This window comes from Schistocerca piceifrons, chromosome 4 (assembly GCF_021461385.2).
Source record: "Schistocerca piceifrons isolate TAMUIC-IGC-003096 chromosome 4, iqSchPice1.1, whole genome shotgun sequence".
Classification (NCBI taxonomy): domain Eukaryota; kingdom Metazoa; phylum Arthropoda; class Insecta; order Orthoptera; family Acrididae; genus Schistocerca; species Schistocerca piceifrons.
In genome coordinates this window covers 430,042,137-430,069,486 of record NC_060141.1, presented here as the reverse complement: position 1 = coordinate 430,069,486, position 27,350 = coordinate 430,042,137, and the positions used below count along the sequence as shown (strand labels likewise).

Genomic DNA, 27,350 nt, shown 5'->3' with positions numbered 1-27,350 from the left:
CGGGTTAATGCAAAACATTTATGTGTGCATGTAATTCGTCAAAATGTAAAACACTTCTATTGAAGTATGTAAACATTTTTCTAGCACATTGTCTATTCAAATCACAATGGTTCATTACAATAGTTATAACTTACCTGAGTCCTTATCATGTTATTAATGAAGTAATTTCACAGTGTAACATTTATAAACGCTAAGATGTTCTCAGCTGTTTATACTTGAAAATCTCTTTCTTAAGGCCACTACCTTCTTTACACTGTGTCGTCTGTTCGCGAAATGACATTATTGGTTGAGATTCTCTAGAGGCTTAGTACTTAGTACTCTTATTCCAGTTTACCTTCGCGAAGCGTAGCTCTTCCGCCTTTTAGTGTAAGCAAGTGACTATCCTCCATGTAGCGTTGTCAAAGACGATGGGAGATAACAAAATCTTCTTGGTTTTCAAGCCGTGTCAATTAGAATAAAATTCTCGAGCTTTCGATGGCTATCTCTGCCATCGTCATCAGGAGTAAAACCACCGGCACGGTCTCCTGCTTATATAGCCTCGATTGCGGCCTCTGACACCGATCAGAAAAGGCCGAAATGACACTTGCATAGAAAGTGAGTTGGGCAGCTTACAACACTTCCGGCCTGCCGCGGCACCAAGTGAAGGCAGGTGGCTCGAGGGGCTGGCGCCGTATTTGAAACTTCTGCTCCGAAGCCCACCCCCGTGCCCTGTTAAGCTGCCATCCTGTGGGGGAACAAGCAACACATTAGGACGTGTGCTGCAGAAACATGAACTGAGACCAGTGTTCCGGCCCACCTCCAGGATACAAGATATGCTGCACGTATCTCTTCGCGTGCACTGTGTGTATGGTGTCCCTTGCGAATGTGGCAGCGTCTATATAGTTCAGGGAATTTTCAGAGTTACAGAGCATTGTACCTAGCACAAGCAACATGTTAAACAGGGGGAGCTTGCCAAGTCGGCCTTAGCTGAGCATTGCCTGGAAATAGGATGCACGATATATTTTGAAACCACGAGATTTTTGACTCGTGCGTCAACATACTGGGATTCTCTTATAAAAGAGGTGGCTGACATTAGAATGGAGGGTAACGATTTTGCAGAGACAATGGGTACACACTTAGTAGTCCATGGGAGCGGGCTTTGGATGTAGAAAGGAAGCAATGACGAATGCTTGACGCTTGCAGGGAGGTGAGAGCAGCAGTTTGAAACGTGGCGCTGGCCATTCGCGCCGCCTTACATCACGCGGCCCCGCAGCAGGCCGGAACCGTTACGAGCTGCACAATTCGCCTCTTGCACACACAGCGTTTTGACCCTCTCTAGTTGGTGCCAGAGGCCGCAATCATGGCTATATAAGCGGAAAACCGTGCCAGCTCCAGCAGTCAGTGATTTACTCGTGACGACAATAGCGGATTAGCCATCAAAAGCTCGAGAATTTTATTCGAACTAACGCGGCTTTAAAACCGAGATGATTATATTCAGACATGCCAACATGAAAGGTTTCAAGGACACATGATGGGAGAGGCAAGTGAGAGGAAAAAATCCAGTACAGGTACTTCGGCTGATGATCTCGAATATGAACAAAGTGTCTGTCAATGTAGACGTTGGTAGCGTGACACTGCCTGTTCTGGGTAGAAAAATGCCGATATCGGCATCAGCACTTTCTCATCAGTGATGCCAATGACACTGCGACAGTTACGCATGTCATATTTCGCTGACATCAGCATCATCACTTCCTTATCTCCAAGGTCAATCCAGGAATGCTGACATCTTGCCACATGCTAAGGTAAAAGAGTGGAGGGCCTTCCCACCCACACTGCACTTCTGCAAATTTTGCACGAAGCAGCCCCCCCCCCCCACCAACTCCCCCTAATCCCACATTCCCAGTCTACTGCCAACGACGTGTAAGCGAAGCTTCCCACTCCTTGAGCAGTTTTTTTATAAGAGAAATGATTGAATTCACATCATCATTTGCTGTTTAGCAAGACGTATAGCCAGCAGTAGCGGTCAGCTGGGATGAAGAAGAAGAATATCGGTGTGTATTAGGCATTAAGTCAACTCCAATTGTAATTATTATTATTATCATCTTTATTACTGAATGTGTATGCTTCACTATACTCAGATTTTTTTGCTCTATTCATTACAGATGCACAACAGAAGCTGTTAGACTATGCTGTAACACGAGCGGAGCATTTTCGTTGAATGCCTAATCCAGTACTGAACGAGGACACTTAGTTGCATCCCATAAGATGTCTTCCTGACCTTTCGAATCTGGTGATCTTCAACTATGCCATAGCACAGCCACTACAGCTAAGTGCCGCAAGAGTATTGTTATTCGCAAAAACATACAATGGAACTGTCAGTGGCTCTACACGTGTAAATGTAGGCTTGGCACCTGACGACGACTTTGAAGTAGTTATACAGATATAAAATACACAACATGCCAGTGCTGTAGGCAGTGCTCATGGTACTAGTGGGACTATCTATGCAGTATGAGGAATATATAGATAGGAAGTTGACAGACTAGTTTAACACATCTCATACCCTTATTAACATAACAAGTTTGGTCGTAAAGAGAATATGGTAGAAATGTGTGGGGAGACTATGCCAGAATTATCCTCATGGGAGACGATAATATACCTAAAACTTCCAAGTGTTGTTAAACTGAAAAACCATTTTGTGCTTTATCAGTTGCCACTGATAGACTGTGTCGTTGTCATCATCAATATGTGAGAGGAGCATACTTGAATTTGTCAAGTATTTGCACGATAAAAATGTAAATACTGATCAAGTGGAGCAATGCATCAATTCCTGTATTTCTCCTGTACCAAAGTGAGTAAATGTTGATTCTGTAACTATAAAATAAGTGGAGGCTCAATTTATGCCCATATATGTATTTACACCTATAGGTTCGAATATGACTCATGCTGAATCTGAAGTAAATAAAGAAAAAAAAACAATTTTTGGGATCTTTCTGTGAAGTCGAATGACTGTGTGTAAAATAAAAAAAGGGCTTCAAAGTTATTATTTGCTTCCACCCTACAATAACTTTAATTGTCAAAGGACTAAATAATAAAAATAACACAGATATGACAAATTAACTCATATTTTATTATCAGAAACAACACATTTTTTTAAAAGATGAGATTGTACAAATTCACAATGGTTCTACTTTTTACATAACAGCTACTGATCCGCTATACAAAATTTTACAGCAGTAGAGATATATTACACCACTAATTAATTTATTTACACAATAGCAACTGACCGTCTAGCAGAGAAACATTATACTAAGATGATTTTTTGTATTATTTTCAATATTTACAGTATAGGAACTAGAAGCAGTAGGTGAAGAACCACACACAAACACAAAATATATGCAATGCCTTTACAAGCACACAAACTGTGCAGTCATGTACGTGGCAACATAACAAAATATTCTGTTCACATGTATACAGACACATATACATCCACAAAACTATAACAAACGCTTTATCTAACTATTACACACACACACACACACACACACAAAATCATGCACAGCTGAAACATTCGTGATTATGATACAGCAGACTGACCTACAGTTGCAGTGCAGTAAGTACCACATGGCCTTGCAGCCGAAAGGCTACTTGCTACACCATATAAGAAGATTCATCTTCAGCAAAAAGACTCTCCTTATAGCGTTCGAACTTGAACGGACATGAGGCCGCACGATGCACAGCGTTAGCTTGTCTATGGGTGGCACCTGCGACTTCGATCTCAGCCCTACAAACTCCACAATCTGCTAGGCATTCGCCTTGTCCTTGATCACACCGATAATCTTCTTGTTCTTAGGTGTTATGCCATAAGGATTATCGACCATAAATCCAGACGTGTCGAATTCCTCGGAATTGCACCTAATTACCAAGTCCGGGTCGCAACGTTTCACACAGTAGATGAAACCATCTGTATCCATATAAAGTGACTTGACATCATCGATGTTCGGTTTCACAAACATGCAATGCTATCGGTACATGTAAAATTTGGAGAGGTGAAGAGCACAAATTCGATATAGTCAGGTTTCGTGAACTCCACTGAAACCGTAGCCATCTCCACAGTGACTAGTCCTTCATTGAAGATTGTGGCCCACTTTTTCAAAAGTTCGGTATTTAAATCAGTATACTCCTTCAACCAGGGACGCTGCTTGAAGGAGTCACCGAAGGTGATTCCAAGAAGCCGCATGCCCAACTTGAGCCATTGCCGGAGGTTTCTATAGTGTAGACTGTAGAATGTATCTTTGCTTTTCCCCAGCGCTGTCATCAGCCTGGGGACGAAACCATGTATCAGGACTAGACGTTCAGGACACAATTTCAGGTCACTGTGTGTGTCACGCAAATCGGTGCGATATTCCAGGTATGCCTCCAGGACATATCCTCTGCCGTCATTAGCAGCCTCACTGAGACTCTTATCCTTCTGTCTGACGACTTCATCTTTGAACAGCCATTGAATTCTCCAGATATGAGATATTGTTGCATGGCCTGCCTGTAGAGATTTTTCACATCCAAATAAAGTATGTAAGTCAAATCGTCAGATTTCCTGTACTCCCCTTGACTCATAGCGAGTTATTCGCTTTGGTGTACCTGTGGATGCACTGGCAGAACCCTCTGCATATCCTGCGTTCGAAAAAAACAACATATCAACAACGGTTGCTACTTTGATGTTGATACCTGTCTTTTTTAACACTTAGTGTCCCATGAAAGTCCTGGCGCAATGTAATAGAAGGCAGATCCAGAGTATATGTGCCCAAGCACACATTTCCGAATTTTTCAAAAACATCTGCGACAAAGTGCACAGCTGTCTACATGTACAATTTAGCATAACCCTCTAAATCAGATATGTTGAACTCCTGAAAAACATTCACCAAATGCCCATACTCCACATATGTTATGCCAGTGTCTATTAATTTGCTGGTGAATGCAGTTGTATCGAGTAATATGGTTTTTCGGAGTGCAGTCTCTCCGTCAAAACCAGGTACTCACATGCAAAGACTCCCATCTTCGCTACAAGCCGTAACTTAACATAATCAGGAAATGCAGATCGAGTGATATGCTTACCCCCTCGACGCATCGTCTCAGCAAAGTTCTTTAAGAAATGTCTGCATAAATCATAGTGAACCTGCGAAGATGAGTGATATTCTTGGCGTCATTCGCTTGAAGAACGAAATATGTTTTTCTACATTGTCAGGTATGTACTGACCTTATCATTCTCCAAACCGAAAGCGCCGACGTGCTCAACGAAAATATGAGCATTATACCCACTCAAATTATGGAAGAAGGCCGGTCTGTGTTGTGGCAATTTGTACCTGAGGTTGCATGTGTTATGAGTTGCACCACAGAGCTTCCCCATTGGAAGACAATGATCTCTACGTGGAGTTTCCGCTTTTCTGTCCAAAGGCAGGTCACAAATACGACATTTAACTGCCTGCTTCTATAATGCATCATTCTCCTGCAAGTTGGTCGTTGGAATCTTTTTGCTATAAAGGCCATCAACACACCATGCAAGTCTTTCGATCTCAGAGAGCAACTATCTTGCAGGATTATCGCTGATATATGAGTCAACATTGTTGTAATTGGAATCATATGATAGTTGCCACATACGTTACGTGTCGTTCTGTGAAAGTGGTGTGAAAGGCATTCGGATCACCTTCACAACGCGCCGCAGGAACTAGTAAGCACTCAAAATCAGCGTACGCAACAATGGGACATTGTTCCTAGTGGTCGACATTCTTAAACTTTAAAAACTTTTTATCCTCAATCGGCCTGTCCACACATACCAATTCCTGGTTCTATCAATCAATCAGACGTCTTTCTAAATACTCTCAGTTAGTAAAATAGTTGAGACATCTGTGGAAAATGTGCTCTTTATGCTCATTTTTACTCATTTTGGCGAAAAGTAGGAGGGGCATGTTTTTGATTCAGACATAGTGTTACTTCTCGTCTTTGGAGAATAGCAATAACTCAACGTGTTTAGGGCGCTGACCGGGTACTCCGGAAAAGTAGAGAGATCCAACTGCCTTATGCTTCACATCTCCTGGCTTTTTTCACTTCTTATCTACACGCCGCAGGCCAAAAACGTGAACTGAGTAATTAGAGCTCCGCCTCTAGAATTTTGTCTGGTCTGGAATTGTGACAGGGAATGAGATGCCTTGAAAGTTATAATGCCCTCAGACATTACATGTCTTGTATGTATCCATAAGATGTGCATGATCTGAATAATATCAATCCCAGACCAGAGGCAGCCTTGCAGAATAGTATTCATCCTTCTTATCTAGATTCTGGACATTAATACATCCCTTTTTAGCGGCAACATCATCTGGAAGAAGGATGAAATTGGACTCTCTTTTATCTGGATCAAAAACATGTGAGTACACATCAACGTGGAGTATGTGGCTGGGCACGTTATCAGAACCTCTTCCCTTCATATTGGAAAAGCCTTCGTGTGACGCTCTCTGTTCCATATCACTCTGCAATTGAGAAGTCCTGCGATGTCATGCCATCCTTCTCCACACTTTGACGATACTTATCCCTGCTGCATCACTGCTGTATTCTTTAGGGCGGTGCCTTAGCTCACAGTAGAGAACCCACTTGCACTTGGTGGCGGGATACCGCTAGTTACTGATGATTTCGTGGAGCTCCCTTTCGGACACTGCTTAACATCCACAAAGGTAGATAGCCGAATCTCGAAATCTAGCACTGACTTTATGAATATGGGACTGTGAGAGCCTATCCCTGAAACCACCAGCAACCACAGAGTAGTGTACTGGGTCTGTGCGATTTATTTGCAGTTGGTGACCGAGACAGGTTGTGGGGCTGCTACTACTGGACCCTGGACAGGGTGACGGCAATGATGTTGACGGCACCGCCCCGCTACCATTGGCTGGGGTGGTAGCCTGACGGACCCAGATGAGATGCAGATGAAGTTGCCCTGCTACTCTTAGGATGGGGCGGTAGCCTGACTGTCTCAGGTTAGAGGTGACGCAGACGTCGATGGCGCCACCTCACTACTGCTAGGCCAAGGTGATGCACAAGTCCACGCCCGCATCAATCAAGGATCCAGCAGCAGTGTTGTGAGCCCGCCTCTTTCTGCAAAGGAAGAAGTGAAACTCATTAGTACCACACACAGGTACAAGCAGTAGACGCACCACGAATAATAATTAAATTTTAGCACTTATATCTAGGTTCACCGATGATAAGTACTTTTAGCCACAAATCATCCTCATTATTAATCATAACATTAGATCTGCTATAGTCCAATATTTTTTTGTTTAGTTCTGTTTCTACTTTCCTTGCAGTATCAGCATCAAGTGAATCTAGAAAAAAAGATACTGTATGCAACAATAAAAGCACTTATTGTTATTGATAGAAGTCATGATACTACTACTCACGTATCTTCCTCTCAACGACCGGTGTCATTCCCCATGAGCTCTGAGAGGAAAATAGCGTCATTGGTGCACGGTGTGACAGATCAGTACAGACCTGTTCAGCTGTAACATAAAAAAGAAGGATAACGCAAATATCACAAACAAACGTGGAGAAAAACTATTTATATGCTTACATAGTCAAAAAAATCTTACTTTCGCTTTCATATAAATCAGTGATGAAAAATGCTGTTGTCTAATAATCGAAAAGCGGTGACTTTCTGCTTGGAACCAAGCTGTCAGCGTCTGACAAAGAAGCGCGCTTACCATCGTGTTCGTCAAGAGCTTGTGCAGAACTCTTCGTGGCTGACGAGACGGAAATGAGAAGAAGCCGTTCAGCGCTGATTTATGTGCAGGTGGCGTCTGCTCTTGGGTACAGGCGCCCCCACGACTGCCACCGCATTACCACTCCCTGATGACTAAATGCAGCACCGTAGACTGCAGCGAGAAGATGAAACGCCCGTTACACAGGTCGCGGAGTCCACTCAGACAGCGCTGCCCTCGACGACAGATGACGATGTTCATGACGTTAGAATCACGATAGCCTCGCTGATTGTGCCAACTGCGGCCTTTGTGACGGAGCGTCGTGAGTCACTGCCTTCCTCTGAGGACACTTCCGCAGGCACTGATCATCAAAGTGCCATAAGCGAACTCGCAAGGCAACTTCAGAAGAGGTTTATGACCAGCTACCAGAGGACAAGGACTACACTCACCAGGACGATGCTCCCACAGAAGAAGCCGCCACAGGCTGCTGTGTGAGAACATAGAGTGGGACTCAGGAAGTTTCATACATACCCCAGTTGCGTGATCAGACGTTGACATGTGAGACTGGTACTGGCGTCGACATGCCAGAGTGAGGCCACCTATGTCGTGCCCTGATGAGACGATGGAAGATGGTCTTCAACGGCGTGGGTGGACGAGGGTGACACCGCACAAGTTACAGTGACAGAGCCTGCACTGGTGCCGCCTGCACGTTAGGAATGGTTCCAGCTGAAGTATTTTAGGTGGCTGGAGGCAATAATAGATATAGTGGGAGACGTCGTTCACAGTCCGCCCACACAGTGGCAATAATCTGACTGCATTCTGGGTACTGGAGGTATGCCGCATTCATCATCCAGATCCCACGGCTGTGCCATACACGTTGTTGCTGGAGGGTGACTGTGCATATGAAGACACTATGGTCTGAGAAGGCAAGTGGCCATCTTCAGCGTCCAACACTCTCGGTGCAAGATTTTGTGAGGCATACAGGCATAAAAAAAAAGTTTTCCATCACCCCGGTTCCCAGAACTCCTGAAGATAGACGTTGACTGTGGATATTCTATCACAGACACAGCCCCTTTGACTGTTCAGAGATGTCACTAAACCCGCCCAAATATGTAAACAACCATGCGTGAGCAGCGCCTATTAGATGGAGGGGGTCCGACAGTCGATCAGTTCCAGCCATTCCACCAGGAAGGAGACACACGGCTCGTGTTGTCTGTAGTTCAACCATGCCTAGACGGTCAATACCGCGGTTAGAACGCGTCCGCATTGTCATTTTGAGCCAGGAAGGGCACTCAATAAGGGAAGTGTCCAGGCGTCTCGCAGTGAACCAAAGCGATGTTGTTCGGACGTGGAGGAGATACAGAGAGACAGGAACTGTCGATGACAAGCCGCGCTGCTACTGCAATGGATGGCCGCTACCTACGGATTATGACTCGGATGAACCCTGACAGCAGCGCCACCATGTTGAATAATGCCTTACGTGCAGCCACAGGACGTCGTATTACGACTCAAACTGTGCGCAATAGGCTGCATGATGCGCAACTTCGCTGTTGACGTCCATGGCGAGTTCCGTCTTTGCAACCACGACACAATGCCGCGCGGTACAGATGGGCCCTACAACACGCCGAATGGACTGCTCAGGGTTGGCATCACGTTCACTTCACCGAAGAGTGTCGCATATGCCTTCAACCAGACAACCGTAGGAGACGTGTTTGGAGGCAACCCAGTCAGGCTGAACGCCTTAGACACACTGTCCAGCGAGTGCAGCAAGGCGGAGGTTCCATGTTGTTTTGGGGTGGCACTATGTGGGGCCGACGTACGCCGCTGGTGGTCATGGAAGGCGCCGTAACGGCTGTACGATACGTGAATGCCATCGTCCGACCGATAGTGCAACCATACCGGCAGCATATTGGCGAGGCATTCGTATTCATGCACGAAAGTTTGCGCCGCCATCGTGCACATCTTGTGAATGACTTCCTTCAGGGTAATATCGCTTGACTAGAGTGGCCAGCATGTTCTCCAGACATGAACCCTATCGAAGATGCCTGGGATAGGTTGAAAAGGGTTGTTTATGGACGTTACCCACCAACCACTCTCAGGGATCTACGCCGAATCGTTGTTGAGGAGTGGGACAATCTGGAGCAACAGTGCCTTTTGAACTAGTGGATAGTATGCCACGGCGAATATAGGCATGCATCAATGCAAGAGGACGTGCTACTGGGTATTAGAGGTACCGGTATGAACAGCAATCTGGTCCACCACCTCCGAAGGTCTCACTGTATGGTTGTAGAACATGCAATATGTGGTTTTCATGAGCAAATAAAGGGCGGAAATTATGTTTAGGTTGATCTCTATTCCAATTTTCTGTACACGTTCTGGAACTCTGGGAACCGGGGCGATGTAACACTTTTTTTTTATGCCTGTATGCCTCACAAAATCTTGCACCGAGAGTGTTGGACGCTGAAGATGGCCACTTGCCTTCTCAGACCATAGTGTCTTCATATGCACAGTCACCCTCCAGCAACAACGTGTATGGCACAGCCGTGGGATCTGGATGATGAATGCGGCATACCTCCAGTACCCAGAATGCAGTCAGATTATTGCCACTGTGTGGGCGGACTGTGAACGACGTCTCCCACTATATCTATTGATGGTGGAATGGTGGATGAATGTACAAAACCGGCATTCTAAAACTAAACTCCGCTTGAACAGATGATTTACGGCCAACGGTACCGACCGGCCGCCGAGTCATCCTCAGTCAAAGGCGTCACTGGATGCGGATATGGAGGGGCATGTGGTCAGCACACAACTCTCGATGCTATATGTCAGTTTAGGCGTTCTGGTACACATGTAATATGGAAAGGACATCGCCGCATGGCATCGTCATACTTTCGTCTTTTATTACTTGATGCTCCACGAACTCGCGTCCCAACCACCGTCGCCAAACCGATACATGACAAGTAGCCGAATTAAAGCCCTTACATGGTGAAAGTTGGAAGTAGTCGTCGTGCATCAAGACCGTTTGAGAGTCGAATTCCCATCCATATATCACTCGTGCTCAATAGCCATCAAAGCGCTACAGCTTATCAAGGACCTCACTTTGCCGGATCATTATCGACCAGTATTGTACCAGGAGGAGAATATAGAGGAGGGGAACAAAAATAACATTTTGGAGCACGAGTGACTTACCCTCGACGACACAACAGCATTGTCGCTTTTAGCGGAGATGACATAGGACGACGTTGAGGTTGTATTATACAAGGGTGCACTAAACAAGTCGCCTGGGCCAGTAGAAAAGCTGCTCGAATCATATGAGATTTTACGCACCCTAATGAAACCACTTTGGATCGATACGTACAGAGAGCTATAACCCCGGCTTTTGTGTGCCATCTTCCTTCGCTGATGGACTACTCATCCCCATAGTCAAGCCTTCAAGAGGTGGGCGATCGAGGACTACCGCCCGATTTCAGCGTTAGATTCAGAGCTTTGCTAGCTATCGGAATGAACTTCCTTTTTCAAGCTTGCAAGAAAAACATGCACACAAACACACACATACTCACTCATATACACATGCCTGTCTCGCTAAGGTGTGTGTGTGTGTGTGTGTGTGTGTGTGTGTGTGTTTGTGTGCATATTTTTCCTACAAGATTAAAAAAAGTTTTCACTGCGATAGCCAGCAAAAGTCTATCTTTTATTTGTGTACCTATCGACGACGTAGCGCTGCTTCCTTTCGCAGAGTCGTCTCCTTTATTCCTAAAAATTTCGTATTTTTTACCAATGAAAACTCTCCACCGATGGGAAGTGCATCTGGGATGACTTGAAGGATTTGATTACTTCATTATTTTGATTTTCTTCGACAGTGTGGTCGTTGTCTAAGCTATATAATTGTAGATATTTCCATTCTCTTATTTGTTCTTGGATGTTTCGAGTTCACCCATCTCATGGAAGATGGATGCACGAAATAAATATGATTACATTTTATTTCATGTTGCTGTGATTTATGCTATTTAAATCGTTTACAATGTCTTCTCTATAACAAAAACAATATGGATTAAAATTATATTCCGAATTTTGGAGTTGAAGAAAAAAATAAGTAAATAAAAATAAAATTATAACGAGTCTGAGAGGGTGGTTCAGGGACGGGAAGAGGGAGGTATCGTGATGAAGCGTCGTGTTTCGACCCTGGCCCACCTTGTCTCCACCAGCCTGAAGCTGACCGCTCTACTTGCTTAAAGTACGTAGAGACTGCGAAAGGCAAAGGTTCCTAGTTCGGGTCTCGGTCTGACACACACTTTTAATCTGCCAGGGAGATTCACGTATCTACATTATTATGTATTCAGATAACATTTATGTTTTATGTATTATTTTGAAAAAATCTAATTACGAAGAAACTCTATGCCTCATGAAAAAAAAAATCTGTATCAGTGTATACATAGTGAAAAACATTTTATTTCATGTGTGACGAAAGGGTATAATAAAACCACTAAACAAACTGACGATTTCATATACTGAAAAAGGGCAAAAAGGGCTTACAGGCATTGATATATTTTCCTTCTATTACGGTTTACAACCACAAGACTGAACAATAACATGCACTGACAGAAAAACTTTAATACTTCAACATGCAGGTTTCGAAATGCAAAAACATAATAGTTCTCATTATGGGTAACGTGTGTATAAACTTTCGCAGATTTTTTGTATGTTCAACCTACCAGTTCACTATCTCTTCCACAGTAATGCAAAATGGTGTCAATTTAGGAACTAAAATTTGTACATGAACAGAAATGATCGTAACTGTGTAATTTCAAAATGGTTCAAATGGCTCTGAGCACTATGGGACTTAACATCTGTGGTCATCAGTCCCCTAGAACTTAGAACTACTTAAACCTAACTAACCTAAGGACATCACACACATCCATGCCCGAGGCAGGATTCGAACCTGCGACCGTAGCAGTCACGCGATTCCTGACTGAGCGCCTAGAACCGCTAGACCACCGCGGCCGGCTGTGTAATTTCAACCTATTTTGGGGGCAATTTGGTATCTCAGTTTTGTTTTTATATCTTCATTGTAACCCTTTTCAGGATTTTACGATGCAGTTAATTTAATCAATACTGGATGCAGTTGAACGCCGTTACTGTCCCTTTACAGGGTGCAGAATAATAACCGCTAGGAGTCACAATCGAATGTGACTTTATTTAACACACGACCAGTTTCGGGCTTGTGACCATCTTCATGTGCTTTAGATTCTTTTATACGTAAATGAGTGTAAGCTAGCTGAAGATGGGCACAAGCCTGATACCAGTCATGTGCTGAATAAAATTACTTTCTATTATGACTGGTAGCAGTTATTATTATACACCCTTTTTTCACGATAAAATTTTAAAGATATCGTTTCGCTATGCTGAGTAGTGAGGCAAAGTTTAATTTTGTCTCTGTGGATGGTCAACTATCCTCCTCTTTACGGAGGCGAGGATGACACCAGAGAGGAAAGTTTGTATTCAACAGCTCGTTGAATTAAACGTTTTTGTGAAGAGCGCCAACATATGTAATTAGCCGCCATTACATGAGGCATAAGCATTTGAATATTACTGCGGAAAAATAACTAAAGTCAAACTAATCTAGAACTGAATTAAGACTGCATACTTGAAGTTGTGTTAACTTCTATACTCTAAACAATGTAAAACCAGGGGTAAACCTATGAACAAGATATAGAATCAGCAGTGCAGAGGCAGGGCAAAACCAGGCCACACCAGAGTCGGACGCTGTCCATCGGACTGCGTCGTCAGTGTCTCCGCAACTGGCTGTGTATTGACACACATTACCTATACTGACGCCGAGCGCGCCTTTAGGCAGGTATTGCAGCATGATTACAACTAGTTAGTTATTGAGCAGTTAGGCTATTCTATATCCGGCAACGGCCTTGCCGCAGTGGATGCACCGGTTCCCGTGAGATCACCGAAGTTAAGCGCTGTTGGGCGTGGCCGGCAGTTGGATGGGTGACCATCCAGCCGCCATGCGCTGTGGCCATTTTTCGGGGTGCACTCAGCCTCGTGATGCCAACTGAGGAGCTAATCGACCGAATAGTAGCGGCTTCGGTCAAGAATACCATCATAACGACCGGGAGAGCGGTGTGCTGACCCCACGCCCCTTCTATCCGCATCCTCCTCTGAGGATGACACGGCGGTCGGATGGTCCCGGTAGGCCACTCGTGGCCTGAAGACCGTGTACTATTCTATATCCACTGCCGGAAAAAAAAAATTCGTACACAATTTTAGAGGCCGGCCGGGGTGGCCGAGCGGTTCTAGGCGCTACAGTCTGGAATCGTGCGACCGCTACGGTCGCAGGTTCGAATCCTGCCTCGGGCATGGATGTGTGTGATGTCTTTAGGTTAGGTTTAAGTAGTTCTATGTTCTAGGGGACTGATGACCTCAGAAGTTAAGTCCCATAGTTCTCAGAGCCATTTGAAACAATTTTAGAGGTTTCTAGTTCAGTCAAGATTGACTGTTGCAGCAGTGCGTATGGAGTACATGAAATGCTTACAGTTACAGATCAATAGCAGAAGCGGTTCTGAGGTACGAGGTGTCGACTCATGCTGAAACACCCATATTAGAACGTGGTGTAGCCTCCATGGGCGGCAATTCAGGCGTTCACTTTGGCATCTAGTCGATCGTATAGATGTCGAATACTGTCCTGGGATACGTTATGTAATGGCTGATCGACCTGGTCGCGAATTCCTGTAAGAGTTAGATGACGAGTCGCACGAGTCACTGAAAGGTCTCTGTTGGATTCCTTTCATGTTAATTTCTTAAATCTGTTGTCATTTACGGCATAAATTCCTCTTCTAAATTTACTTTGGCGTTTCTGACTATTTGGGAGGAGACTGAGTAGTGGAACGTGTTACTTTTACACATAAACAAGAACGATCTGTCACACTACTACACTTAAAAACACAGTTTATATGTAATTCATGTCACACAGTCTCATACGGAACCTACATCCGCTTTCTTTTATATACTGTGTATGATAAGATACTGTCATCCTCCTTCCCTTCTGTGTGAGAGGATGAATGAGCAAATGTATTTCTAGTTGCATGCTTGAGGGTAGCAAACAAGCCTGTCTGCTAGAGAACAGCAGGACCAACATCGGAACAGGTAGCTACGCTTTCTAAAAGCAGAGAGGTTTCTATTCTTAGTATGGTCCTGTCCGTCCCTTGTCATGTTGGTACAGGAAGCTGCCCCTCTCGCCACTTTCGTTTGTATTTGTGAGCCACCCTCAGGAAGGGACCACGGCAGTCTGTCTGCGGTGGAGCGTCTGAAGTGGTAAGATCTCCGGCTAAGCGCGTGTCTGCTAAGTCCGTAGGACAATGGATTTCTTAAGTTCAGCCTAACTGAAAATTTAATCACCTTTATTTCAGGTTTAGTTCTAAAATATCTAATGTTATCTTAAATTGCAACGCAGTGTAATTCGAGTGTGAAGTTCAGAATATATTCCGGTAGTTGCTTTGTCACTACTTTGTGAGTAAAGTGGAACCACGTGTTGATCAGTAACTCTAACTAAGTTCATCAATCTTAAATGCGAATGTGCGTGAGATTATAACGTCTCGTCTTGACAATATTTTTCAATATAGCAACTTTTCTTTGTGTTCAACCCACGTGTGGTGTACTTTGTGAGACCAGTACCACGTGCTTATACAATTGTTTGACCCATCAGGTTAATAGTAAGACGATAGTAACCAGTTCGAGGTTTTTCTTTTGTAAATTGCTTTTCGATCTAACTTATTTTAATTATCAAAATTATTGTGGAGTTACACTCTTTGTGTAAACCAAGTTCACCACGTGAAGCATGTGGTGTAATCATCAAAGTAGCTCTCAGCTATTCTTTTTGGGAAGATTTCACAGAGAGTTAGTATGAATTTAGTATACCAGTGTGTGGTAATTACATGACGGACAGGATTGTGCTACGAACGTAACTTCTTTGGGTGAAAATTGAATCGCTTGGTTGTGGTTAATTTCCTCTTGCATATGTTTCAACGTTCTTCGTGTGTTATTTTATGAATGCAGTCTTGTATGCAGTCTCCCAATCTTGGCTCCATATTTGATGTGTTTCGTAAGATTACAATCTCACATTTTCACAATCCTAAATAAGGCACCAGTTTAGTTATGAATGTAGTTTAAGATGCTGAAATTTCAATGATCAATGTTAAAATAAATTTCCAAATATAAACTGATTTATTTCTTTTTATTTAAATTCTCTTATATATATATATATATATATATATATATATATATATATAATCACCGGTTGTCGTATGACTATTAAAAGATTATAATTAATGTTACTCTAGTTGGGAATTTGGTAAGCTAGACTGGATACACAGGTGAAACAGTTGCGCAGTAATGCAAGGTTAATTTCCCCAGCCAGCTCCCAGCTTTTAACCCACTTTTATGGTCTTGAGTAGCAGCACCGCTTTCATAGCAAATTAAACCAACAACATTACATCACTTCTTGTCCAATCATGTCCCACATGTGCTCGACTGGAGACAAGTCCGGAGATTGTGCCGGCAAGAGAAATTGCTGCATGTCATGAAGAGCACGTTGCTTTCATAGGCAGTATATGGACTTGCACTATCCTGTTGTAACAACGCACTAGTTAATGTTGCCTCCAGAACCCCCAAAGGCGAATGAGGGGTATAGCTTATCGCACCCCAGACTATAAGGCCTGAGGTGGGGGCAGTGTGTCTTGGACGAATACTCTCTACGTGGCAGCACTCACCAGGTGCAAACGACCATCACTTACGTGTAGGCAAGATCACGGCGTGCCAATCCATCTTCCAAGCGATCCTCTGACGGCACCAGTCAAACTGTGCATGTCGATGCTGTGGCGTGAGTGTAAGATGGGCTGTAGGTGTGCGCGCCCATAATCCCACTGGTGACAGCCATTTCACAACAGTTCGTGTTACCACGTCTGGGCTCACAAGCCCTCTTATCTGTGCTGTGGTAGCTGTGGGACCTGCCCCTACTACCCTCACAATGCGACGATCCTCGCTGGCGTCTGTGCTGCGTGGACGTCCAGAGCCTCGTCTATGGGTGTGAGAATGTTCACGTGACCACAGATGCCAGCATCTTTGCACAACTGACTGATACAGTTCCGCACTGCCGCCTGTTAAACAAAGTAAGAGCCTACGGAATATCAGACCAGCTGTGTGGCTGGATTGAAGAGTTTTTAGCAAACAGAACACAGCATGTTGTTATCAATGGGGAGACGTCTACAGACGTTAAAGTAACCTCTGGCGTGCCACAGGAGAGTGTTATGGGACCATTGCTTTTCACAATATATATAAATGACCTAGTAGATAGTGTTGGAAGTTCCATGCGGCTTTTCGCGGATGATACTGTAGTATACAGAGAAGTTGCAGCATTACAAAATTGCAGCGAAATGCAGGAAGATCTGCAGCGGATAGGCACTTGGTGCAGGGAGTGGCAACTGATCCTTAACATAGACAAATGTAATGTATTGCGAATACATAGAAAGAAGAATCCATTATTGTATGATTATATGATAGCGGAACAAACACTGGTAGCAGTTACTTCTGTAAAATATCTGCGAGTATGCGTGCGGAACGATTTGAAGTGGAATGATCATATAAAATTAATTGTTGGAAAGGCGGGTGGCAGGTTGAGATTCATTGGGAGAGTCCTTAGAAAATGTAGTCCATCAACAAAGGAGGTGGCTTACAAAACACTCGTTCGACCTATACTTGAGTATTGCTCATCAGTGTGGGATCCGTACCAGGTCGGGATGACAGAGGAGATGAAGAAGATCCAAAGAAGAGCGACGTGTTTCGTCACAGGGTTATTTGGTAAGCGTTGATAGCGTTACAGAGATGTTTAGCAAACTCAAGTGGCAGACTCTGCAAGAGAGGTGCTCTGCATTGCGGTGTAGCTTGCTGCCCAGCTTTCGAGAGGGTGCTTTTCTGGATGAGATATCGAATATATTGCTTCCTCCTACTTATACCTCCCGAGGAGATCACAAAGGTAAAATTAGAGAGATTCGAGCGCGCACGGAGGCTTTCCGGCAGTCGTTCTTCCCGCGAACCATTCGCGACTGGAACAGGAAAGGGAGGTAATAGCAGTGGCACGTAAAGTGCCCTCCGCCACACACCGTTGGGTGGCTTGCGGAGTATAGATGTAGAACTTGGGTGGCAATTCCTGTCACTCGGAAGGACACAATCTGAACCATTTAAGACTCGCTCAGTTGGCTGTAGAAGGCTTGAATGGGTCTCCGTGTCATGGCTACGCTTGTTTCATATCTTTTCACGACACTGAGCCTTCCGGCTGTGAGCATTCCCTATGATAGGGTAGACTCGGATGGCGCGTTTGAAGCTATGCCACCACGCTATCTGTTGGCGGACGACGTTGAAACCGTTATCAGTACATTTACTATCGCCCAGGTGGCATATTCCGTCATCAGATCAGGTGTACTTTTTTCGGCAGTGTATTACGAGAATCGTGTTTCGAGTGCCTAGTGTCATATTACCGTTTGATTATGAAAATTTGTAACCTGGAACAGCATTTGAAATGGATAATCGTCGAACAACGCACAGTATTGCCAACGGCCAGTCCGGAGTCGAGCAGACACTGAGAGCTGCGGCCGCACCGCCCACCATCCTCGACGTTGCCGCGCTCGTGAAAGCTGAGGTAAGTGCTACGCTCCAGTCTCGAGACACGGTCTGGCACACAGTACACACCACCACTACAGCAGTGACGACCAAGACACAGGAAACTCAGGCGGTAAATGCGAGCGAAATCCACGCTATGAACAAATCTTTAAAGTTCCTGACTAGGAGAGATCCCTAGCGGTGCGATAGACTTTTTGAAACTATCTATAAGATCTTGTAGGTTAGGATCCCGGGTATCAGACACTGCAGCCGTTCATGCTGGTAAGATCTCGTTTGACAAAAAAAAAAAAAAAAGAAAAAAAAACGGAATTTTGTGTGACAGTCATCAGCTTTGAAAAAGATCAGTTATGTAGTCTGGTTGCATGGTCTAGTGTATGGTCTGACAGCGTAGTATACAGGTGGTAGTAGGTTTGAGTATTGAATGTCGCCCATCTCAAGGACCCGAAATGCAGGCAGGTCGTAGAAACGACGTGGAACAACTGTGTGAGACGCCTTCCAGCGTATCCTTCAACACTCCGGTGGTGGCTCGACTGCACCACGCCTTCTTTACGTCGTTCGATGATGAATTACGGTCACGACAGAATGCTGTGGCAACGACATACCATGGAATACTATTTCACAATTCTCCGGGGACTCTCAAACCATGCCCCCTCTGTTCAACGACAGGTTGAAATTCAACGTATTGAGGCGAAGATAATTTCTCTTATGCGTCACCGCCTTGAAGGCACAATAGTACGCGCAAGATGTCACGATTGTGTACTAGGAGAGCCCCCGTCCACGTATCATTTATTCGAGAGAAGCAGCGGTGTCGGAGAAAGCTGGTCAACGCCCTCGACATGCCAGATGGTCGTCCATTGACATCCCAGAATGACATCCTAAAGGCCTTTGTGGATCACTACAACCAGTTCTATGCAGCAGAGGACCAGAACATAGCGGTAACGACTTATGTCCTCCTTTCCTTGATGGGTACCCTAGATGAGTCTGCTGCGGATATTCTCACAGCGACAATTACGTCTGACTACGTCGCCGATGCTCTTCATTAGGGCGCGGCGAATAAAGCCCCAGGTCTAGATGGGTTCCCGCTGGAGTTTCACCCCACATTCCACGACATCATGGGCTCACGCTGGACTGCGATGTATGAAGAACTGATGAACCCTGGCCTTCCCCTCCCACCCGAATTCGTAGAAGGCTTGCTTATCCCGGTCCCCAATCCATCGGGAGGTGGGGGAGTTGGGCATTATCGGCCGCTGAGCATGTTAAATTGTGACTTCAAGATTTTTAACCGGATTCTTGCCGCTCGCCTTCTGCACGTCATTCCTCAAGTCATCTCTCTGGATCAAACGTGCTTTGGTGGTGACAGTAACATTCAGACGGTAATCAGCGATTACTGTGACGTCATAGCACTGGCCACGACATGCTGCCGTCCCGGTACCTTAGTGACAGTGGACTTCGACCACACCTTTGACAGAGTGAGTCATGCCTTTCTGGAAATCGTACTCAGACGGATGGCCTTTCCCGGCAGGTTTATACACATCGTCTTGCGCCTCCTCCGAGGTGCCACATTGCGAGTGCTGCTCAATGGCCGTGTGGTGGACCCTATCAATGTCATGCGGTCGGTCCGTCAAGGATGTCCACTGTCGATGCTGCTTTTCGTCATCGCCCTTGAGCCACTGTTGCACGGTTTGAGGAGCCGGCTCGCAAGGATAACAATGAGGGGGAATGCTTTCATCTGCCGCGCCTATGCAGATGAGGTGGTGTTCTTGGTTCTATCGGAGGAGGAAGTGCGAGAGGCATTGGCATGGATCAGCCAGTACGGGACTGCTGCTGGCAGCCGTGTAAACCTGACGAAATCTACTGCAATGTCCGTAGGTGGAGGTCTTCCAGCAGAGATTGTGACTTCATTGCCATTAGTGGACAAGCTCAAATGTTTGGGGATCACCTTCACGAGTGATATACAGCGCACGATCTGATTTAACTGTAAACGCCTGCTTCAAGCTATCCACGCGAACGTTCGTGCCAACCTCCTGAGAGCATTGGACATGTTACAAAGAGTGGATTTTGTTAATTCTCATCTAGTCTCGCGACTACCCCATTTAGCACAGATTTTACCGATGTCAAAGGCAATGGCACACAGACTTCAGGCGGCGTTCGGTTACTTGCGCGGGTCTTATCCTCAAAGTCCGCTACGACACGTTGACACTTCCTCCTCGAGATGGCGGCCTCGGCCAAGCGAGAGCAGCTGCCCTTTATGCAAGTACGATGGTTAAGTCGTGGACCCGCAGCCGAACGGAATTATCGGGAAGCCTGATTGACGAACTGGCCCCTCCCCCTCGAGTGGCACCTGTTGCAGTAGCCCATATTTCTTTCTCGCTCTCACATGTCAGGACGTTTTTCATCGAATACAGTTATGTCCATGCCAACTTGCCAAAGTACCAGAAACCCCACCGCACGTGATGTTTACCGCCTAATGATGAGGAATCATACTAGGAATTTTGTGGAATGCCGACATCCTACGATCACATGGCCCGTGGTTTGGCGTTCTGTGTACCATGTCCTCCTGGAGACAAGCGCTTGTGCGACGTGGTATTTGGTCGTTACTAAAAAATACATGACACAACTTTGTCTAAATGCCATAAAAGTGACAGATTCGCCGCTGTGTCCTCGTTGTCACACGCTTGATACGGACGAACATCGACTGATGTGTGGATCTTCTGCAGAGGTGTGGCACCTGATTCAGAAGATGCTTGCCTTTCTTCTACGTACGGCTCTCCATGCCATTACACAGCAATCTCTTCTGTTCCCAGATGAGACATACATCCCACGTACGAAGACCAACGCTGTGAACTGGATAAAAGGCCTCTGGATCTCTTATTTGTTCCACGAATGTGATAAAGAGTGTTCTTGATTTTTGGACGTTCCTGCAAGATCGCTTTACTTTTCTCGTGGACCATCCGCGATATCGTCAGTACTATGCCAACTTTTTTGGTAGTGCTTTCTTCGACCCCCCCTGCAACTGGGGTGCCTCAGGTATGAGAAGGTGATTTCAGTGAGTTTGTGTAATACCAGGACTCGATCCAATGTATTGGCAAATGCAATATTCTTCGTGAAGACGTGCCTGGAACATGCCTGACTGCCTTGGGATTCAGTGTGCGTCTACCCACAAGTTGGCGGGACGCGGATGCCATTTTGTCTGTTCTGCCAGGAGGGCGTTTTCTTTAAATTCTATAATTCCCTTTTTATTTTGTTTGTTATTGATGGTAATTATACATAATTGTTTTTCGCCTAGAGAGCGTCCTATGTGATCTCAACAAATATATAAAAATAAATAAATAAATAATTTAGAAAAAAATCTCGATAGGTACAGTTTTTTAAATCCTTATCTAAATGATTTTGATTATCATTTTAACTCAATTAATTGATTTAAATGTCATTTTTAATTCCATTCCTTTGTCACATAATTTTAATCATAATATCAACTTCTTCATTTGCTCTCATTTTTCTTCCTATCATTCCTTCTCCACTTGAAATCTTTGTTCCTGTACTTCTAATTAATTTTGTATATTAATTTCGATTTAATTTCCTTCGTTTTGTCGCCCTGTTTTTTCATCCACATTATTGCGTTCATTATATCATATTATATCATTATTTTGTCATATATAGATATGGTTGGAGACCGTGCCTGTTATATAAAATAAAATCCTTCAGAAGTGAAATCGTCGTGTAAGACCTTACTTTCGGATTTCTTCTTCACTCTGAAAATTTCAGATCCTTTCCTGTATGACACGAACTTCACAATTATGGATCTTGGTTTTGGGCGTCTTACGCCCTACTCTATGACTTCCGCCTATGTCGTTCAGAGTCACCTGCAGGCGTAGTTTCTCTTGGACAAGACTGATCACTAAGTCATCAGTATTTTATATAATGTAAATTGTTGCTGGTGTACAGCAACCAGCAATAATTTAGCTTCAGGTTACTTTATTCAAAAGGTATCGAATTTTTTACAATTCATCATCAGACGGTTTTTTCATGCTTTCATAAATACAAATTATACTTGGATTTTCTGTGAGTTCCCCTAGGATAAACAATACGTTACAAATTACAAACTTGTAGCCAAAATGGCGGCGCTACATATTTGTGTTAGGTGCTACCCAGGTTAGGCTGTCATTACTAAAAAAAAAAAAAGGAGACTTAGAATTAAAGCAAAATATCCATTTTACGAGGTCTAAGTGATTGAAACCATTCCCGTAATTACATTATAGCATTGCACGATGCTGGAATATCTTCAAAAATATTACATGATTTTTCTACACCGTAAATTGCTGTCACTCGTCACACACTGCATGACGCATCGTAGGTAAAATTTCAAACTGAGAAGATGTGTAAACTGCACTGACATTAAAGCACAAGAACTCTATTCTGCATGGAGGTAATACCTCTTAGCAGTTCTGTTTCTTTGACATTTCGATAATCGTCTATCTTGTTGACAAACACAAGATATGATAGCATGTCTTGCTTCTTTCCTCATTTCACACGTTTATGGGCTAGCAAAGAGCATACAGGTAAGTTTTTGCAAGCCTGAACATTAAAAATGTTGTGTACACGAGCTGAGAGCCGAAAATATAACGATCAAGAAACAGCACCAGTGAGCAAATAATCTCTGGTTTCGCAGTTCCAGCTTAATTTGCTAATGACACAAATACAATAAAAGTAGAATGAAATGGATTTCGAAAGCATGCTTTTCACGTCACATTCTTCACTTCTTGGTTATTCAAAATACATCAACTAAAAACAAGTTACATTTAACGAGGACAAATGTGTCGTATTACTTAATCAAATACGTATTCAAGAATAGATAAACATTCGAAATTGCCTTCCTAACGCTATGTTATTCCTGTGAGCACTGTATTTAAAACAGCTGATGCGCCCTCACGACAGAAATAATGAACAAGATGCATTCGTAAAACAGTAGTCTGTTAATATTTTGGGGTATGTAAGATGCCGGCTGGCCCCGTCCATATTGGCTTCAAAATAACGCAAAGCTTTAAGTTTATAGCATCATACCCTTCTTTTTTACCTCCTTGTGAAAAACGTATGAGCAAACACTGTTTGAAAAACATAAGCTTCACTAGAAAGAGTAGTCTGTCTGTCTTGTCATACTAACATTCAAAAGAGATAGTAAAGCAGAGATATAATCAGTTTGCCGCACAAATGAGAAGAAAACTCATTGTTTTATTAAGGTTAAATACCACCTTGAGCGGTGTAAAGAGATAAACAACATACACAAAGAAAAGTTCTCGCTCAGTACAATAATCAAAAGACGATAGGTCGGTTATATCTCCGACTCCGTTATTGAGAGAGCCTCTTCCATTTCGGCAATAACTTCAAAACACAAAGTAGTGAACCACATAATATGGGTAAATGGCAAATGAGACATTAAAGGTATAAAAAGTTTCTTGTTTTAAGCATTAGTAGTAGTTTTTGCTAAAGCTAATTCACAGCATATCTGTGTTTTCTTTCTTACTGTTCATTGAGTCAGAGGTATAGTCGTTTAATATTTATAGTAGTTAGAAAATTTGTGTCACTAGAAATTCATAAGCAATTTGCACAATGTCAGAACTTTAACTCAGTCATTATATACATAATATCCACAAAGGACATAGATCACTTTGAAACTGGAACAACAATAGATTGCAGTAAGTCTACCATCCATGGTACTGAGCTTACGAGAAGCAGCGGTGGCAATCAGTTATTTTAGCGTCTCACTGCATTGATACGAAATAATATAAAAGATCAATGCAGTCCGGTACTAAATTATCATAGTCCGAAATACACTATTGTTTGAATAGTAGAATCGTGGATTGTGTTATGACTTACAAAGAATGCCCTGGTTGACCACATTTACGTAGAAGTGATACCGAAACACATTGCTCGAAAGATACCAAGTTACATCGTTATTTTCTTTCTTAGCTAATTTCCTTTGCCACCTAAAGTACTAAGTGAATAAGTATTAAATGTTGTTGGAGTAGCTGTGTAGTTGACGATACAGCATTTCTAGGTGATACAACCCTGTACTTGTCCCTTGGTCTAACAGTAAGGTTATTATGTACGTTGGAGCAACCCTATACTTGCTACTTGGTCGAAGGATAAAGTATAGAATAACTTTTGGAGTGTTGGAGCAAGCCAGTATTTGTTATCTGGCCTCACGATAAAATTATTTTACATATAGGACAACTCTTGCTGGACTAATAAGGTAAGATAACACAGCGTGGAAATTTCTGAAAAAAAAAACATGTAAGACAAATAGCGGAATGTTTAAGATGACTGATACGAGGGGTAGAACTAATCAGCAGTGGAAATGAAGTATATTTATTGGAACGAAGGACAGGTTTCCCAAGTGCACGGCTAACCTTATACCTTGCTCAACAGGAATTCTAGCCCGCACTAACCCATCAAAGCCATCCTGTTACAGAGATCTGTGTTCCCAGACTAACAAGCCATAGAAGAAAGGAAGTAGTGTTGCATTTTCTCTCTCGCCGCATGCTAAAAGGCGACACTGCAATTAATTGTTTGAAAAATACTAGTGGTGTAACTCGTGGCATTAAATTACCCAAGCCAGATAACATTTTTATCGTCTTATAGACTTTTAGTGTTGGCACGAGGAGGGAATATAATTAACTTCCAAAGAAAGAACGGAGCAGTGTCCAGCATGTGATGCCGTCATCGTTACCCTCCGACTGAAGACTAGGTAGGGTACTCTACAAGAAATGGTGACACGATAACGGCTCAGACTTAATGGAAGAAAATCTGTGTGCTACTTTTGTTGATCAAAAACGCTTAATTTGAGTTATATTAATCTCATTAAACGTTGAAACAATGCTAATATGGACGCTGCAAGAAAGATACAGGAGCCAAAGCATTTGTGGTGACTGATTTGTTTAACGACGCGTTTGGATATAATCATCATCAGACAACCTGAAAAATTACCAAAACCTCAAGTAGCACAGTGGAGATGGATCGATAACCGAAAAATTTATTACATTAATATTTCAGAACGTGGTTCAAAAATTATACAAAAGTACATACCAATATAAAAACAGGATATACTTGTGCGTAGCGCGGAGTCATGTAGAGTCCGTGCAGGACGCAGTGACCAATGCGCTGTGACCAGTTTTCGTCCAAAGCGCCGGGCGAGTTCATTCGTTTGTTTGGAAAGGAAGGGCGTCAGTGTTGCCACCTTTCGGCTAGTCGGTGATGAAAGAATCGGAATGCACGCTCCGCAATCTTTCTCAAACGATTTTACAGAAACTATTGGGTAGAAAAATTTATTTTTGTGTTACTTATAGCTTTATATGTCTGGTTCCTGATGATGTCCTCATTATTTCGTTAATGGTCACAGATATTCTGATATTTTTACGTGTAAGGAAGACACTGCATGAAATTAGAGAAAGTTTACAATGAAAAAATTGGTCGCTTTGGTTTTTGCGTTCGGTACATATTACATAATATGTTGCTGAATATGAAATTTAGCTAACATACTGCATTTTTCTTTAGACTTGGGTAGAAGTCTCTATCTGTCAAGGTCTCTATCTGTCACCAATCTCGAGTAAATTGATCTGATGTGGCGTATTCATTTGCGATCGCACTGCGCCAACGATAAAACTAGAGTGAAAATCCACAACATTCTTCATATTTCATAAACGGTTTGAGATATCGGAATGAGATTTTGGCAAATGATAGCACACAAAGAGGAAGGTATTTTGCCACATGGTTATTATACAGAACTTCATTATCTACTATGCTATTCTACTAACTACAGACTTTTCCGATGAAAAATGTAATTTTCAGGAGCTATTGATAGCTGGTGAAACGAGAAATGCTATGGGTTTTGGAACAACATAAGTGCAGTCATTACATATTTAATTTGTACCGAGGATGTACTTATTCATAGGCTACTGACCTTACTTTTTCTCAGTTCCTCACTTACTAAACTTAATAAACCAGTGTTCCAGAATTTCTTACAACTGCGTCTGCACAACATGTTAGTGAGGTGATACTGTGTAAACTCCGCTATGTTACGGCAAAAGAATCAAATTTTAACATGGCAACAAGAGAAACATATAGATTTTACTCCAAATTTGCCACTCATGACGTTTGTCTGAAAGTTACAAGCGAAAATAAATCACTGCATTTGCATCCCGAACTCTTTCTAGATACTAACCAAAGCAGAGGTGCGAATAGATCTTTTTGAATGGTCAGCATCCAAGTGTGGGCTTGATGGGGCTCCACTAAATATATAGAAAAAAATGTAAGTGTAGGTTTCAGTTTAAAACGGCACTTCCCCTCCAGCGCTCAGTATTTCCCCATCATCACCTGTCTGTAATCCCAACCATTACTGGTCTTCCCACGTGTGCCCTGGCAACTGTACATCAGCTGTGTATGGAAGTGCAGTACGGGCGATAAACAGTTTAGACAAGAAGAGAACACAAACTTTTAAAATGTGGTGCTACAGAAGAATGTTGAAGACTGGATGGGTAGATAACGTAACTAAAGAGAAAGTACTGAACATAATTGGTGAGAAAACAAATTTGTGAAATCTGTGGCACAACTTGACTAGACGAAGGGATCAGTTGACAGTACACTTTCTGAGACTTCAAGGGATCACCAGTATAGTGCTGGAGGGCATTGGGGCAGGTTAGGGGGATAGAAATTGTAGAGGGAGACCAAGAGATGTATACAGTAAGAAAGATCAGAAGCATGGAGGTTGCAGTAGTTATTCGGAGAGGAAGAGACTTCCTCAGGATAGAGTAGTGTAGAGAGCAGTATCAAATCAGTCTTCGGACTGATCACAACAATAATAACGAATAATTCCCAGATACTATCGACATTGTTCTTCGATTTCTAACTAAGGAACGAGTGAATATTTAATGTTTCCACAAATGAAAAATATACCAGTAT

General features: G+C 43.3%; 1 protein-coding gene and 1 pseudogene across 1 annotated transcript in view; one reads left to right on the top strand and one right to left on the bottom strand.

The window, feature by feature from the left end:
• Positions 1–7,040: 7,040 nt before the first annotated feature.
• Positions 7,041–27,350, bottom strand: part of LOC124795897 (granzyme B-like) — a 187,386-nt gene continuing 167,076 nt past the window's right edge. Inside the window, exon 6 of the mRNA XM_047259977.1 lies at positions 7,041–7,116. Within this exon, the coding sequence (XP_047115933.1) occupies positions 7,041–7,116 (76 nt within the window). The remainder of the gene's footprint in view (positions 7,117–27,350) is intronic.
• LOC124796861 lies at positions 13,627–13,743 on the top strand (annotated as a pseudogene).